Source organism: Danio aesculapii, chromosome 7 (genome assembly GCF_903798145.1).
Source record: "Danio aesculapii chromosome 7, fDanAes4.1, whole genome shotgun sequence".
In the NCBI taxonomy this organism is placed as follows: domain Eukaryota; kingdom Metazoa; phylum Chordata; class Actinopteri; order Cypriniformes; family Danionidae; genus Danio; species Danio aesculapii.
Window position 1 is genome coordinate 30,985,563 of NC_079441.1, and position 16,174 is coordinate 31,001,736.

The 16,174-nt window shown below is 35.5% G+C and overlaps 1 protein-coding gene across 1 annotated transcript in view; it reads left to right on the forward strand.

The window, feature by feature from the left end:
• The window catches only part of lgr4 (leucine-rich repeat containing G protein-coupled receptor 4), an 84,733-nt gene that overhangs the window by 54,142 nt on the left and 14,417 nt on the right, over window positions 1–16,174 (forward strand). The window contains 5 exon segments of the mRNA XM_056461613.1: window positions 9,511–9,726; window positions 11,102–11,173; window positions 12,975–13,043; window positions 15,455–15,526; window positions 15,622–15,693. Of these exon segments, the coding sequence (XP_056317588.1) occupies window positions 9,511–9,726; window positions 11,102–11,173; window positions 12,975–13,043; window positions 15,455–15,526; window positions 15,622–15,693 (501 nt within the window).

A 16,174-nucleotide genomic window follows, 5' to 3' on the forward strand; every position in this document is an offset into this window, starting at 1 on the left:
ATGTATGTTTAAAAAATCAGCTCTAAACCATTATCACCTCTCCAGATCTCTCTGTCTCTCTGTGTCCCACCCCCTCACGTCGTGTGTTTTTCCTCTCTATTTCCCTGTGGTGCTGAAGTAATGTATTTTGGCACAGTCCGTCTGCTTTTGGATAAGGCCTCAGAGAATGACCTGTCAATCAGTGTGCTTTCTGTCCCACAGCATGGATGATGAGTGAAAGAGTGGGATACAGTCAGAGCAGAGGTCAGAGTGCTGTGGGATTGTGTTCACCCTGCAGGCTTTCTCCACAGGTTCTTCAGCTGCGCTAATCAGGCTACCAAAAATACTCTTCTTAATTACATTGACATAGCTGTGGGGAGCAAGGTGGAAACAAAGCCTGGAGAAAACTCCAGAAAAACCCCCTTTACTTGCAGTAGTTGATGACAGGTGTTTGATTGACTAATTATTTCTTTGGTTGCAGCTTATGAACTGATCTAAAGCGGAATATTCTTCCTGACAGTTAACCAACAGTCCCCCTTTTAGGCTTTGTTTTAAAATAAGTATGATCTAAATGATCAAATGAATTTGGTAAACAAAATTGTGGACCTAGTGTATGGAATTTAGTGCATGGGTGTAGGGTAGTATTCTGGCTAAAATGGGAATCACAATTTATTTTGCTTAAAATCAAGGTCACGATTTCCTTACGATTCTGTAGACGTTAAAGGTTAATGAGTAGGCTATTGTTATTGTTATTTTTCAAACATATGGTAAAACAACAATAATATTAGGCCTATGTGTAGGTCCACTGTCAGTTAAAATGCTACATTTTGTATAGACTTGGAAAGGTAGACTTGAATAGACTATAAATATGTCCTGGTTGTTAATTCACAGTAAAGTGATTACATCAGAATTACCATTTTTGATTACCATTTTTTTTCCACTGGTAAAGTGAAACATTTGTCCTTATCGGATTCCCTCTTTCATTATACATTATAAAGGCTGGAGTAGTTATACTGACACTATTAAACATTTATTTTCTTGCACAACACTCTGTTTTCGCTATGAAAGAAAAAACTTATCAAACGCTTGTCATAATCATAACTTTAAAATGCGATATGATCATTTAAATTATGTTTGCACTTTCGATTTCACTTTCAGTGCCGAGTGCGTTCATGTCATGGCTGCCGTCACTTTGAGAAAAAAAAAAACCATACATGCAAATCATACTTTTCGTGTGGCTCTTAAACGATCGCTCTGTGCTACAAACTGATCGTTATTTACAACTTTATTACCTGTAAACAATCGCGAATATGTGATTACATTAAGACTGAAATTAATTTTGGGGTGAATTATACCTTATAAATATAGTATGTGACACTTTTAATACCATTTGGAGGTGTCCATGTTGCTCAGCATTGTATATAAAACAATGTGAAGACCACCTTTACGCTTCTCTTTTGACCTTGAATTGCAGAAAAGCAGAATTAAGATGGTGTGTAGGCTCGAATCGAGATCTTTCTTTGATTAATCGCGCAGCCCTATAAGAGTGTTTCCCAGTGCTGGGTTGCGGCTGTAAGGGTATCCGGCACATAAAACATATGCCAGAGTAATTGGCGATTCATTCTGCTGTGATGACCCCTGATACATCAGGGGCTAAGCTGAGGGTGATCAAATGCTCTTTCTGTGACATGTTTTTTTTAAAGCATTGCATTAAAAATGTTGTGGTTGTCGGTGAGATAACTCATGCTTTCAAGTCATTGCATAAATTCGATCTACAGTAACAAACTGTAAATACGCCAGTCTTCAGAGTCACATGATCTAAACTAAACAAGTCTAAATATGCTGTTTTGGTTTTATTTGACATTTTTCAGGATACTTTGATAAATATAACATTTAAAAACATTATTACATTATAAACATTATTACTGTCGTCTTTGATTAGTTTAATACTACTTTGCTGAATAAAATAAAAATAAATAACAGTTGATTAACAAATGTCATTATCAGCAAGTAAAAATCAAGTTTTTCCATCCAAAGCTAAAACATTAATATTGTGCCATTTAAAATGTATTTAGGCATGTCTGAAAACATGGCACCTTTTTTGTTGTTTCATGCAACCAAGAATAACATACAGCACTACTACTAACCATAAATTTTAATAGCTGTGTGTATAAATGTCAACTTTCATCTGTCTGAGTACTCTGAAAGAGAGGTGTTCATTTCTCAACAACTATAAAACGCAACCTTTTTCCTGTCAATACATCACCCATTAACAGCCAGTGTTTACATTAAATCTCGTTAAACTTGGATAATTTCAAGTGCACTGCAGACTGCTTTTCCCTCCATGTAAATGATTCATTTATTGAATGTTACAGTTGCTGTTTTACTGTTTTCCCTTTCTCAGAAATGGCATTTTGAAGCATTTCAAGTGGCCAGAATTTCTGTGCATCCCTAGTTAGAGCAGTTTATGCTATGGATATTCTTTGGAAAAGCCTCTCTTTACTCAGAACAGTTTCCAAAGCCACAATTATAATCTTACGTCCATCTATAATTTCAAGTGGCCGTCTGTGCCACAGTTTGCAGTGAACCGGTAAACATTGCTGCCTTCTAACCTCAAAAGTCACTCCAGTGGTTTGCCAGTTAACAGACCAGAGAGCAATTCATTATCATAAACAATTATCCTCCGGTCTTCTTAAGCGCTGAAAGCTACAATCTGGTATGTTTTTAAAATTCCTTATGAAGTGATAAATCTTCGCAAATGCTAAGCCGCTAATTTGTTACATTATAACAGCTTTCATGGCCAAACGTCTCCTTTTAGATACACATCTTAAATTAATATCCTTCTCTCTCTCTCTCATTTATGCCACTCAACCCTCTTGACTGTCTGTGAATGCTGTAGTGTGTGTTTGTCAATGTGTTGCACGCTCAGGTTTGGCAGCGGCTGATGTTAAAACATGCCCAGATCTGCACATTCAAAACAAGCATGCAGCAGCTGACAGATTCATATCTCCATAGATAAAAGCCACCTGAGTCGACTCCTGAATTATGATTCAGTTCAATTCACAAATCAACCGTCCATTCTTGAATCTATGAGGGACTGTGAAGGCCAAAGTGTGTCATTCCTTCACTGATTTCAGTTTGCTTATCACTCATCAGTCAAGGATAATGACATTGTGTGAGCTTCATGTCTGTGTAGAACGGAAAATTAAACATTCTTGAACATGCCAAAGCCCAAAGTGAGCCAGAATTCCTGTCCAAAAGCACACGTCAGTTCAGATGATCTCTAACCATAGCTTACAAATGCCTTGCAGTCCCAATTTTTCCTTTTTTTTCCTAAAGAAATTGCACTCAGATCTAAAAAAGGGAGAAGTACGTGCTTGAGAACTGGTTTTCACTCACTGTTGATTGGTTAGAATGTGCAATCTTTAGTTCTCGTTTCCCAGAATGGCCTGAGAGAATACAAAAAGTTTATTTAACAAGTGAGACTAAGCTTAAAGTACACTGTACACATACAGTTCCAGGCAGGACTATTGTGAACAATTATGAGCTGTGTTTATATTTTCGTTTAGTTGATCCACGATGCTGTAATTTATTTCCATTACACAAAGGCATTCATAAGCTCCCCAACTGTGTGTTTCTTTTGCCCAACAGTGAGCTGAGCAGCTCGCTATTTATGCAGAGTTTGAAAGACCAGATGAAATGAAATGTACGATTTGGTCTTGGTAGTGCACATATACACTTTAAGTGTACGATTGATATGTGGTTTTTAAAAAAAGTTAACCAAAAAAAATTAATTGTTGGTAATCTTTAATTAAAAGTTGGCATTTCTTTCCGCTCCAAAATGTGCAAGAGATTTTTCAGTCACCAGTAAACTTCCGGTGAAAGGTTAATGTGACTATTTTCAACTTTAAAAGCTTCCTTTAGCATCGATAAAGTAATTTAATTCAAATATAATCAGTTGTATATATAATCAGAGATAAAAGAGAGGTCACTGTCAGGAGCAGAAGACAAGTGCAGAAACTCTATTGAAAATACTGTGGTAAAATAAGTAAAATATTTTAAAGACATGACGCCGAACAATTGAATTTAATTCAGTGCTTCTTGTCCTGTCTGAGACCCACTTCCTATTGTATCTCAATCAGAGAGTGAAGATTATAGATTTGTAAAGAAATCAGATCTTAAACACAGCATTTTTGTAATGGCATGACAATTCACTGGAAGCTCTTAAGCTGCCGTACTGAAGATTAAAAATCCTTATGCATGTACTTCATTGCAGTTCTTCTCTGATAATGTCAGTTTCAGGGCTTGGGCAAAATATGCTTAGCCGCAACCCTCCAACAGTTAGTTTGCTTTAAGTGAAAGATTCGACTAGAGGAAGAAATATTAAACTCCACTCCCTATTCAGTATTTAATTTCAGTTGGAAATACATCATAAATGAAAGTCTGCAGCAACTTCAGTTCACAAGGATCTATTGAACAACAATATAGATTAAAATGTCTTTGTATAAGTACCTCATAAGTACCTTTATTTTGAAAACAGAAATAACTGAACATTTTATGCTACTTTATAAGCAGATTGATGCTGTAGTCACTTTAAAATACACAATACTAGTTTACCAATGATTCCCTCAAGATTTTCCTAGGTTTTTTTTAAATAGTTTTTTACATAATTAAATAAAATAAGGTTTATAATAAATGCTTAACAAAATTAAACTTGAACATTTAGCTCTACAGTTTAAAGTCTGAACTCTGCAAACATTCTTATGTAGTTATTTATTAGAAACATACATAGAAGTAAATAAACAAATAAAAACAATAAGCTTTGAAATGTGGCTTTTAATATATGACTCTGCAGTTTCACTGCATAAACATATAATCCTGCATTTTAAATTACTGTCTAATAGTAAAATGTATCTACCTGTACACAAAGGAAAAGTACCAACATAGGCTCATTCTGAAAACGTAGCCCTATATACATTTCTGGGATCGCGAATTATGTAGCCAGAGGAAAGTATGGCTGCGTCTGAAACCGCCTACTCAGTAGGTACTGCATTTGAATTTAAACGTACTACTCAACCGTTAGAAAAGTACGTTCTATACAGTATAAATGTGAGAAGTATGAATGGAATTCAGACGTACTACATCCGCCATTTTGTCATGGTCATGTGACCTACCTGCGTCAGTTGCGTCGCTTCACTCCCATTCATGAATTCCCTCGCGGGCTACATGGGATAGCGCAGCGTGCATGGGATGCGCACTTCAGAATCTCGCCGGAAGTAGTAAGTCATCCGGGTACTTCTCGCATACTGATTTTCGAGTTCTATGAATTCGGACATACTACTTGGCTTGCATACTGATTTTAGCGTACTGTATAGTATGGAAGTATGCGGTTTCAGACGCAGCCTATGACTGCTTTTCGTCTTTGAAATTAATGCTACTGTGCGGTATAATGCCATCCCTTTTCGTGCTTACCAGCTGACTGCTTACCCCGGTATGGACGGCATTACCAGTTTGTCCAGTGGCTCGTTGCGTACGTCAGAGGATTTGAGACGCAGAGCGGAGTTGACCGCAACAACGGGGTTTGAGCAAGTAAATAACGGTGAGAATGTGGGAAAATCTGAAAACATGGTCAAAATGAGGCTGCCGCGAAGGCTTTTCTTTTTCTGGATTGCTTTTCAAAACACTGTCGGTTGGGTTTAGGGAAGTAGGTGGTTGGGGGATCGGTCAGTCGGTTGGTCGATCGGTCAGTCAGTCAGTCGACAGCGGCCTCTAGTGGATTTATGCAAGAACGGCAGGTGCGAATGACACTCGCGAGAGAAATTTGAGATCTCAAAAAGCATACACAGCGTTCTCTGGTAGATTTTGCAAAAACAAAAACTGCAAATAATGTAGCTCCTGGGACGTATTTGACGATCTCCAGAAATGTATATAGGGTACGTAATCAGAATGAGCCTGGGTTGAAAAATACATTTAAATTCAGTATGGTGGATGTTTATAAATAAGAAAAAGTAGTAAAAATATAATTTTTGGAGAGTTTTATTTTTTAATAAATACTCTAACTTAGGCATAGATATCGCTGCTCTCAGGTCAGTTCAGATCTGTTTGTGTCAGGATCCCTAAGCAGTTCAGGTAACAGAGCTTGTGTCTATGTATGTTCCCTTATTTAATTTCTGTGCTTGTTCATCTTTCAGTGCAAGGCTGTAAAGCACAGTTCTTGTTCTAACTGAGATCTACACCTACGCATGATCCAGCCTTTTGTGTGCTTAATTGTCTAATCTTCAGGGTAGGGAGAGTATAGCTTAGTCAGTGTCAGCCATTCATAAACAGGAAGTCACCACCCACCGTTATTTCCCATCAAGCCCTTCCTCCCTGTGATTGGCTCCCATTACAAATCCCAGTGTCCTAATTTAGAATAGGAAGTAGAAATAGAAAATTCTCCACATGACTTGCGCACTATATCCGTAAGCCTTCTGAAGTCATGTGCAACACACGCACGTTGATGAATATATAAACACTGAGTCAGCTCTTTCAAGCATCTACAGTATTTGACACAGCACTGTTTATTTCAGTCACAAGCCCTCGGGCCTGAAAGGTGTGGTCCCCTTTTCTCATAAAACCATTGAAGGGGCCCCAGTGAGGGCCCAGGGCTCCCACCTGGGCTGTGTGAAAAGAGAGGCCAGTGTAGTGAGGTCATGGAAACGTCTTGTGTTTCTTTAACAGAGCTGTGTTCAGAAACTGAGCGCTAACTGATGTTTTAGCACCTACTTGACAGAACACTGTTATTCCCGATATGTGCGCACTCATAACGGCATGTTTGTTGAAGAACTTTCTGAACTTTCAATGCAAGGACAATATATGCACACTTATACTATACTACTAAATTCACACACTTGTACTATACTAAATACAGTCATTTAGTAAATTCAAGTAATTTGTGCTCTTTAAATCAAGTTTAGTCTGTCTTCCTCATCATTTAAGATGAACAGATTTAATTTAGGCTTTTATTTTACTTCTTAATGATTGACACAAATACATCACCCATGGTAAACACTAAAGCTCCTGGGATTTTTCCGAAAATAATTAAATAATTTTTCTTTTTTCTTTTTTTCTCTTTTTTTCTTTTTAAATTTTTCCCAAATTATGTTTTACAGAGCAAGGAACTTTTCACAGTATTTTATATAATATTTTTTTTAAGTCAAAAGCCGTTTAAAAAAATTTTAAAACCATATTAAGTTCAATATTATTAGTCCTCTTAAATAATATATTTGTTTTCGATCGTCTACAGAACAAACCATCGTTATACAATAACTTGCCTGATTACTCTAACTTGCCTAATTAACCTAGTTACGCTTTTCAATTACACTTTAAGCTGTATCTTGAAAGATATCTAGTAAAATATGGTGTACTGTTATCATGGCAACAATAAAAGAAATCATTATTAAAACTATTATGTTTAGAAATGTTTAAAAAAATAGATCTAATAGATCAGGAGGTCTAATAAATCTTAAAACTTATTAGCCCCCCTTTGAATTTTATTTTCTTTTTTTAATATTTCCCAAATAATGTTTAACAGAGCAAGGACATATTATCACAGTATGTCTGATAATATTTTTTCTTCTGGAGGAAGTCTTGTTTGTTTTATTTCAGCTAGAATTTTTTTAATTTTTCAAAAGCCATTTTAAGGTCAGAATGATTAGCCCCTTTAAGCTAAATTTTGTTTTGATAGTCTACAGAACAAACCATCATTATACAATAACTTGCCTAATTGCCCTATCCTGCCTAGTTAACCTAATTAGCCTAGTTAAGCCTTTAAATGTCACTTTAAGCTGTATATAAGTGTCTTGAAAAATATATAGTCACATATTATTTACTGTCATCATGGCAAAGATAAAAGAAATCAGTTATTTGAAATGAGTTATTAAAACTATTATGTTTAGAAATCTGTTGAAAAAAATCTTTTCTTCGTTAAACAGAAATTGGGGAAAAAAAATAAACGGGGGCTAAGAATTCTGACTTCAACTGTGTGTATATATATATATATATATATATATATATATATATATATATATATATATATATATATATATATATATATATATATATATATATATATATATATATATATATATATATATACATATATATATATATATATATATATATATATACATATATATATATATATATATATATATATATACATACATATATATATATATATATATATACATATATATACATATATATATATATATATATATATACATATATATATATATATATATATATATATATATACACACATATATATATATATATATATATATATATATATATATATATATATATATATATATATATATATATATATATATATATATATACATATTAGATATCAGTATTTTAATTAATCACTTTCTCTTACAATAAATTAATGGTATTTAGGACAGAAAAAATGTGAAAAGAAATAGGTCTTTTCCTGCCAATTTTCATGTTGATTGCATAGAAGTCTATTTGAAACAAGTCAGCATATTTAAAATTATTTTTTCATTGTGCATAAAATTTATTCTTTTGCTTTTCTCCTCTCCTAATGTCGCTTGCATCAATGTGTGGCTGAATCAGATGGTTATTTTCTTACCCATGGAAAAATGTACTTGTGACTTACGTCAGAGATCTGCTGATTCCTGGCATACCTGAAATCCTCTGTGAGAGTTTTTGGAGAATGTGAATTAAAGGACCATGATTTTTGTTAATTTCACCTTTCACAGAATATTTGAATTACTAGCTGATGAATGATTGTAAAATTGATGGTTGTATGATCGAATGACGTTTTTTTTACGTAATTGAAATTTAATCATTGCGCTCTACGAGATAAGTTTAGTGCCGTGACCAAATTTCTTAAAATGACAAGTACCAAAGACACTCAATAACGTATTAAATAAATCGCAGGAGAGAATAAAAAACCAAAACGTTTGGCTATGTGTCCTTTTTAGTGTCGGACTTAATTGCCATTGAAGCTTTTATTAATTTAAGTGAAGTTTCTCGAACTAATTTCGAGAGTGGCATGTGATATGATTGATCGCGGCTGGTCTCCCATCAGTAATCATTAGTAAGCCAATCTGCTTAATCCAAACCCACTATAAATAGCCTGTCTAGAATTACTCCCTTATCTTCGTGTTTTTGAACAATTCCCCCATACACCCCATCTCCCCCCTTTCCTTCTTTACCAGGGGGCGCTCTCGAGAATTATCTGATCTCGTACATGCTCGTTACATGCTTTTCGACCAGGCGTGAGCTCTGGGCTCAATTATATCCGAGCTCAGGGTTCTCTCCTGGGACAGCATACCAAACCTGCTAATATTATCAAGCAATATCTAAATGCGAACTCTTGAAATCCTTTTTTTTGTAACCTGGACTTTCAATGAAAAGACATTGAAACAAGTTCTCTGATGCCATATTTGTAGTAGTAAAATGTTTTCCGCTCATGCATACTCAATCTGGTTTCATGAATCTCTCCTTGTTTCTGTGCAGGCGTTTGGATGCTAACCACATCACGTCAGTGCCTGAGGACAGTTTTGAGGGTCTGCAGCAGCTCAGGCACCTCTGGTTGGATGACAACAGCCTGACTGAGGTTCCCATCAGCCCCTTGCAGCACCAAAGTAACCTGCAGGCCCTAACGCTGGCCCTCAACCGCATCACACACATCCCAGACAACGCCTTCACCAATCTCTCCAGCCTGGTTGTTTTGTGAGTACAGTGCAGCTTCAGCCACATTCATCTGATCTTATTTCAACACTGATAAATTGACCTTCCCCTGTTGCCTTTTACCACGTCACTTAAATCCATCAATGCGCCGCACTAACTGTAGTCCTAGGCGGCTCGTAAAGCACTTGTACAAATACGCTTAAGTACACATGCAGGTAAACAGCGGCGCGGATGGGCGATTTTAGAGAGAGAAAACAGGCGAAAGCAAAATGGCCCCTTGTGTCTTGCAAAGTCGAAAAGAGCCTATGGACCTTTTTTCTCTCTCTCTTTTTCTGGAAGCTTCTCTGTGGGTCTGATTTACCAATTACATTCCAGCTGCTGGAAAATATTTGTCTTAGGAGTGGAGGCCAATTAATCCGTTAAGTAGACTGAACAAACACACAGACCTGTGCGGTTGAGGAGTTATCCATCCACACGACTTCCAGCGACACAAAATGTTTGCGTTGGTGTTCCGCTGAGAAGTGCATCTTTTTAATGACTGGAAAATTCGAGCAAAGTGGACATCGCTTGTCATCTGAATAGTTATAAATGAGCTATTAATTACTGCCTAGATTACATTAGATGCATTCTTTTACATCTTAAGTTAAATTCATTATATTATATGGGTATACATCTTGGAGACTGTTTTAAGTACATGTAGTCATTTTATTACATGAAATAAACTACATAAAACAAGTAAATTAATGTGTAAATTGTGTGATTTTAACGGTACAGTATAATATCTATTTTTGTAGTAAAGGGTCTTATATTTTTAAAATTGGAAAAATTTAATAAATTGGTACCTTAATATTTATTGGACATATTAAATATATATTCATATTTATTTATTGGTTGATGATGGATATTTGATAGCGTATGTCCATTTCCATTTCTTTTATATTTTGATTGTCATCATCCAAGTCCCAATGGGCTATATGCATAGCTAGTGTTTTTCAGCCAATGATAAACTTCCAGTGAAAACTTAACTATTTTCAGTTTTATAGGGTTTCTTTTACAGCATCGCTGTTGTAACGTAATTTCAATACATTCAGTTAAATAGACTTTAACATTCATTTAGTTGTTTAAGTTTAATATGAGATAAAAGACTGTGTAACCACTAGCGTCGTCAGGATCAGCAGGCGAGCTCAGAAACTCCACTAAAAAGTTTAATTTAATGCAGCGTGTCTTGTCCGGTCTGAGCCACTTTATATCATATATTGTTGTTTCAGCTCACAAGTAGTTTGAACATGCAGCAAAATGTAATAAACAACAATTAGCTTATTGTCATCAACAAGAATCGTAAAATAAAAGGATTGTGTTTAAACAAAATGTCAAAATAAGTATGACTTATAAATTCTTGTTTATCCGCATCATTCAGGCATCTGCACAATAATCGGATCCAGGAAATTGGGAAAAACTGCTTTAATGGGCTGGACAACCTGGAAACATTGTAAGTTCCCCTTCACCTACTTATGTCATCTCCTTTCCTTTCATTGCAGAGAATGTAAATATATGTCAGTTAACATCGACCAAAGTGGGATTGTCACCAATAGCATCATACACCGTTAAATTTTCAAGAGATTGTGTTTGGGTAAAAGTATAGATGCTCTGTACGGTGTTACTACGTTTCTCTGCTGCTCTAGCGCCCTCTTCTGCAAAACTCAGGCTTGCAGGTGAAGATGCCTAAGCTGCCAGTATGCATTATACTTGAAAACACACTAGATATGAAACACTTCAGCATTGATAAAAAAATCCCTGGCATTGGGCCTGAAACATTACCACATACTTTTTAATTTGAAGCGTTGCATCATAACATTAGTATTTAAGGTGGAAATTTGTAAGGTGTCTCTTTAGTCCCTGTTTTGACATTAAAATTACGTCAATTGTTATTCTGAAAGTTATTACAGAGAGGAAAACATAGTTTAATGTTTAGAATGTTAGTTATAATTGAGTTTTCCTTGTGTTTTGCATGTTTTAATGCGATTACAGATCAGCCTTTATAAAGCTGGGCAACTCATTACTGCTTCACTTGAATAGAGTTAATCAGGATTTACAGTATACCGATAAAGGACAAAGGAGCCTTTTCAGGACCTTGGGCTTTACCTTATTGCCTCCGTTCTCTCTCTCCACTTACCACAGTTCGTTTAGCAAGCATCCACCGCATCAGGGAGGAAGAGGCGAGGGGAAGGGGAAGGCAGATAGCCATCGCTGACTCTGCTTTATTTACTTATTCGGGCCATAATTAGGACAGGATGAGGACACGCCAACGTCTTGTGCCCCTGGGGAGGAGAGTGGGACACCGGACAGGGGCATTAGGGGTAGAGAGGAAGTTTCATGCCAGGTTGTATCGTGTGGCAGCGCAGACAAACAATAACACACTGAAGAAACCAAGAGATCGGCTGTCCTCACTGGTCTGATTTCTCGCAAATAGTTTTTTGCTTCTCCTCATTTTAGATTGTTTCGTTTTTCTTTTGAAGCAAAATCAGTTACGGCTGCCTTTAAAATATAGAACTAAAACAAAGAGGGCCCAGAATATTCTAATTTGTTCAACGTACACAAGTATGTGAGGGTATCACAGTAGCATCACAGTATTTTAATAATTTAACATAAAGAGGCAGAAAAGATCTGTTGTCCTTCTGATAACAAATGTAATAGTTTTCACATGACTTGTCATTAATGTCATTACTGAAGTCTACATAACATTACCCAAATAATTATGTTGTTGGTGACCAATGCTACTTAGAAAGGTTTTCTTCTCATGTATAGACCATTTCAATGTGGTGATGTCATTGGCCCGTGAACATTTCCCGCTTGTTATCAAACTATTTCAGAACTGTAACGAGAGGCAATTCAATCATAACTTAATGTTTAAACAGCTATCATAACATCATTTTTCAATATGTGGCTCTTTTTGGATACTCAAAAGCTATAGAAATGAAAACATGTAAAGCAGGAAATACGTTGGGACCATTGTTTTTGTTTACATCCCTCAAAATGGTCTATAGAAGCTAAAGTGATCTCGATAAATATTTACAAACTCAGAGACAGAATAATAAATTCACAATATTTTAAGGAAAACAAGGTAACAGCATTGTGCATATTTATTACTGCAATATATTGTATTATTGAATACACCACATGTGTAAGTCTTCAGTATAAGAAATAAGAAGAGTTTGCTATATTAGGGGAAGTGTTTAGTTCACAGGAGTGAGGGTTAAATGAATAACATCACCTGTCCTGTGTTCTTTTAGGGATCTAAACTTCAACAATCTGAAGACCTTCCCCGAGGCTATTCAGACGCTGCCCAAACTGAAAGAACTGTGAGTTTCTCCAAACACACACTCATTTACAATAATTCCAGTAGTTTGTCTCAGACACTTGTTTTAGGGTTAGTTTTTGATGTGGATGATTGGTGTTTTTACACAGGAATGAGGTTGTCTGAACCTGTAGAATTAGTGTCAGGATTCAGCTCTATTTATAGTATTTTTAGGGTGTGTTCACATTTGTAGTTCAGTTATTTTGATTCATTTGGGCTTGATCAAATAGTAATGATAACACATTTAGTCCTGGTTGGCTTACAAACTCGCTTTGATTTTTAGAAATAAAGTGAATCTAAAGATGGCTTATATATCGTACACATAGTGCCTATCATGCATGTCTGTGGGGGCAATGCTGTGATCTGGGGATGCTGAAGTTGGTCAGGTCTATAGGTTCAGTAATGTTATGTGCCCAAAGAATGAGGTCAGCTGACTACCTGAATATACAGTGCTCAGCATATATAAGTACACCCCTCACACATCTATCTTTTAAATTCATATTTTTAATAGGAAGCTATACAATATTATGTTTGTGCATATACATTAGATTAGTCAGTACTTAAGCTACAACTGGAGCTAATCTAACAAAATAACTTGCGATAATGGTCCAAAAACTAGTACACCCAAATGTATATGTTATAGAAAAATATTAAATACAAATTTTAAAAAGAGGAAAAATCAAGAGAAGCAAAAAAAAAAAGGTTGTAATTTGTTTTTCAATATTTAGCTTGAATTCAGTTGTATAATATTTAATAAATCTGTTTTGTTTAAATGCACCAAAATACATTGCCTATATTCACTGAGAGATGGATCAGAATATTCATTCATATACATTCATTGGGTGTACTCCAATTATGCTGAACACTGTACTGAAAGACGAGTTATCAAGCTCAAATTGTAAAAGTGCTCAGGGAACATAAAACATAATTTTAACACATGGATTGGCCACCACAGAGTCCACTCCAAACCTTAAACCGATTGAGAATCTTTGGGATGTGCTGGAAAAGACTTTGCGCTCAGATCCGACCATTATCAATCCACGATCCTGCCAAAATATGTATGCCACTCTGGGTGGGAATACATTTGTGGACAACAGTTGTTGACGTTGACAGTTTATTGAAGCAAACTAATTGAAAGCTTATTGAAACTACTTATTGATTTAATTTGTGACAGATCTGAACAGACAAACAAAACAATCCTGGTTAAAAGCACTTGTGTGTGTGCATATATGTGGTGGTTTTTTATCTTTTGAAGAGCTTATAAAATCTGTAAACACGTCAAAGCTGCACCGGGCACTGTATCATATACAAACACAAATCTGCTGCCCCATATAGAAATTTGATCTATGGAAAATATGCAAATTACATTTATGACAGTTGGATTTCACATATATAAAATACATGTCATAAATGTGGTGTATTTTTCAAAATATTTATGTGTGTTCATCATATATAATTGTGTATATATATAACATTATAGGATTATATTTGAACTTCATTCATTCATTCATTTTCTTTTCGGCTTAGTTCCTTTATTAATCTGGGGTCGCCACAGCGGAATGAACCGCCAACTTATCCAGCATTTGTTTTATGCAGCAGATGCCCTTCCAGCTGCATCCCATCACTGGGAAACACATACACACTTATTCCCACACACATACACAACGGACAATTTAGCAACCCAATTCACCTGTACCACATGTCTTTGGACTGTGGGGGAAACCGGAGCACCCGGAGGAAACCCACGCGAATGCAGGGAGAACTATATTTGAACTTGTATGTAATATATATAATTTGCATATATTGCATTATATATAATTTCTATGTGGGACCATGAAAAGTGTTTCTAACACAACTATGACAAGAAAAAAATTGGTATACTTTAGGATTTTTAAGGTCAAGTCTTGTAAAAGAAGATATCGCAAATCCATGTTGCATTTATATTTCAATTGGATCGCAGAATTAAACCAAGACTCATCTTTTCAGCTTGGTGCACACCAGGGTTCCATTTGCAGAGTTCACACTTTTCAAATGAACTGCACTCACAATCACAGCAGTTTTTTTTTAATCAAACCAAACCTGCCAAGTGAGAACTGTACACACCTCTGAATTGCTCTAAAAAGAAACATCTTGGGAGTCCTTTTACAAGACAAAATAAGACTTGAATAGTGTAATATAGCACCTAAAATCAAGAAGAGAGCCCCAAACAGGTTTTTGTTAATCTCTCCAGCATTGTGTTTAAAAGACAACTAGTGTCAAGCTGCCCTCTAGTGTTGAGAATGAGAACTGCTTGATAATACAGAGCTGTGGTCAGTGAAGCAGCAGTTATGAATCCTGAGGGAGATTATCTCAGAGCGTCTAAAAATGTTTAGTCTAATGATTTCATAATGATTTTAATTTTTCCCTGTTTGCCAGTGGATTTCACAGCAACAACATCGCATCCATCCCCGAGGGAGCCTTCTGCAGGAATTCCCTTCTTCGAACAATGTAAGCAAATGCTGATCCCACACACACAAATATTGTGCTTCATTTATTTATTTATTTTTGTTGGCTATAAACATCCATTATATGTGTGTCTGCAGCCATCTTTTTGACAACCCACTCTCCTTCGTGGGAACCACTGCTTTCCAGAACCTGTCAGACTTGCACTCTCTGTAAGCAGAATTATTATTCAGTAATTGTTGTGGAACTGAAGTAATTACACACACATTTAACATGCCAGTCACTCACACTGACACCTGTCACTTACAGGCTCATATGCATATTATTACAGCGTTTACTTGGTTTTTATGTTAATTCTGTTTAGTCACACCAAAATGAAAAATGAGTTTTTCCACCAATAAGACTTTCTTTCATCCATGAAATAATAAACAAGGCGTTTAGGAGTTGCTATTTTCTATATAATGCACATTTTCATCAAATTTATCTCGATTTATACAGTATGTAAAATAAGAAATATAGGTATGTATAGTTTCTTGTATGAAGATTCATTTTTACCATGAAAAGTATGTTATTAATCAAATATATCAGTTTTATTTTTATAATTTTTAATCTTGTTTTTGTTTTTTTATATTATTAAGTTTTCTATACATTGTGGTACTTTTCCACTTATCCCCAGTTTTAAAACCTTCATCT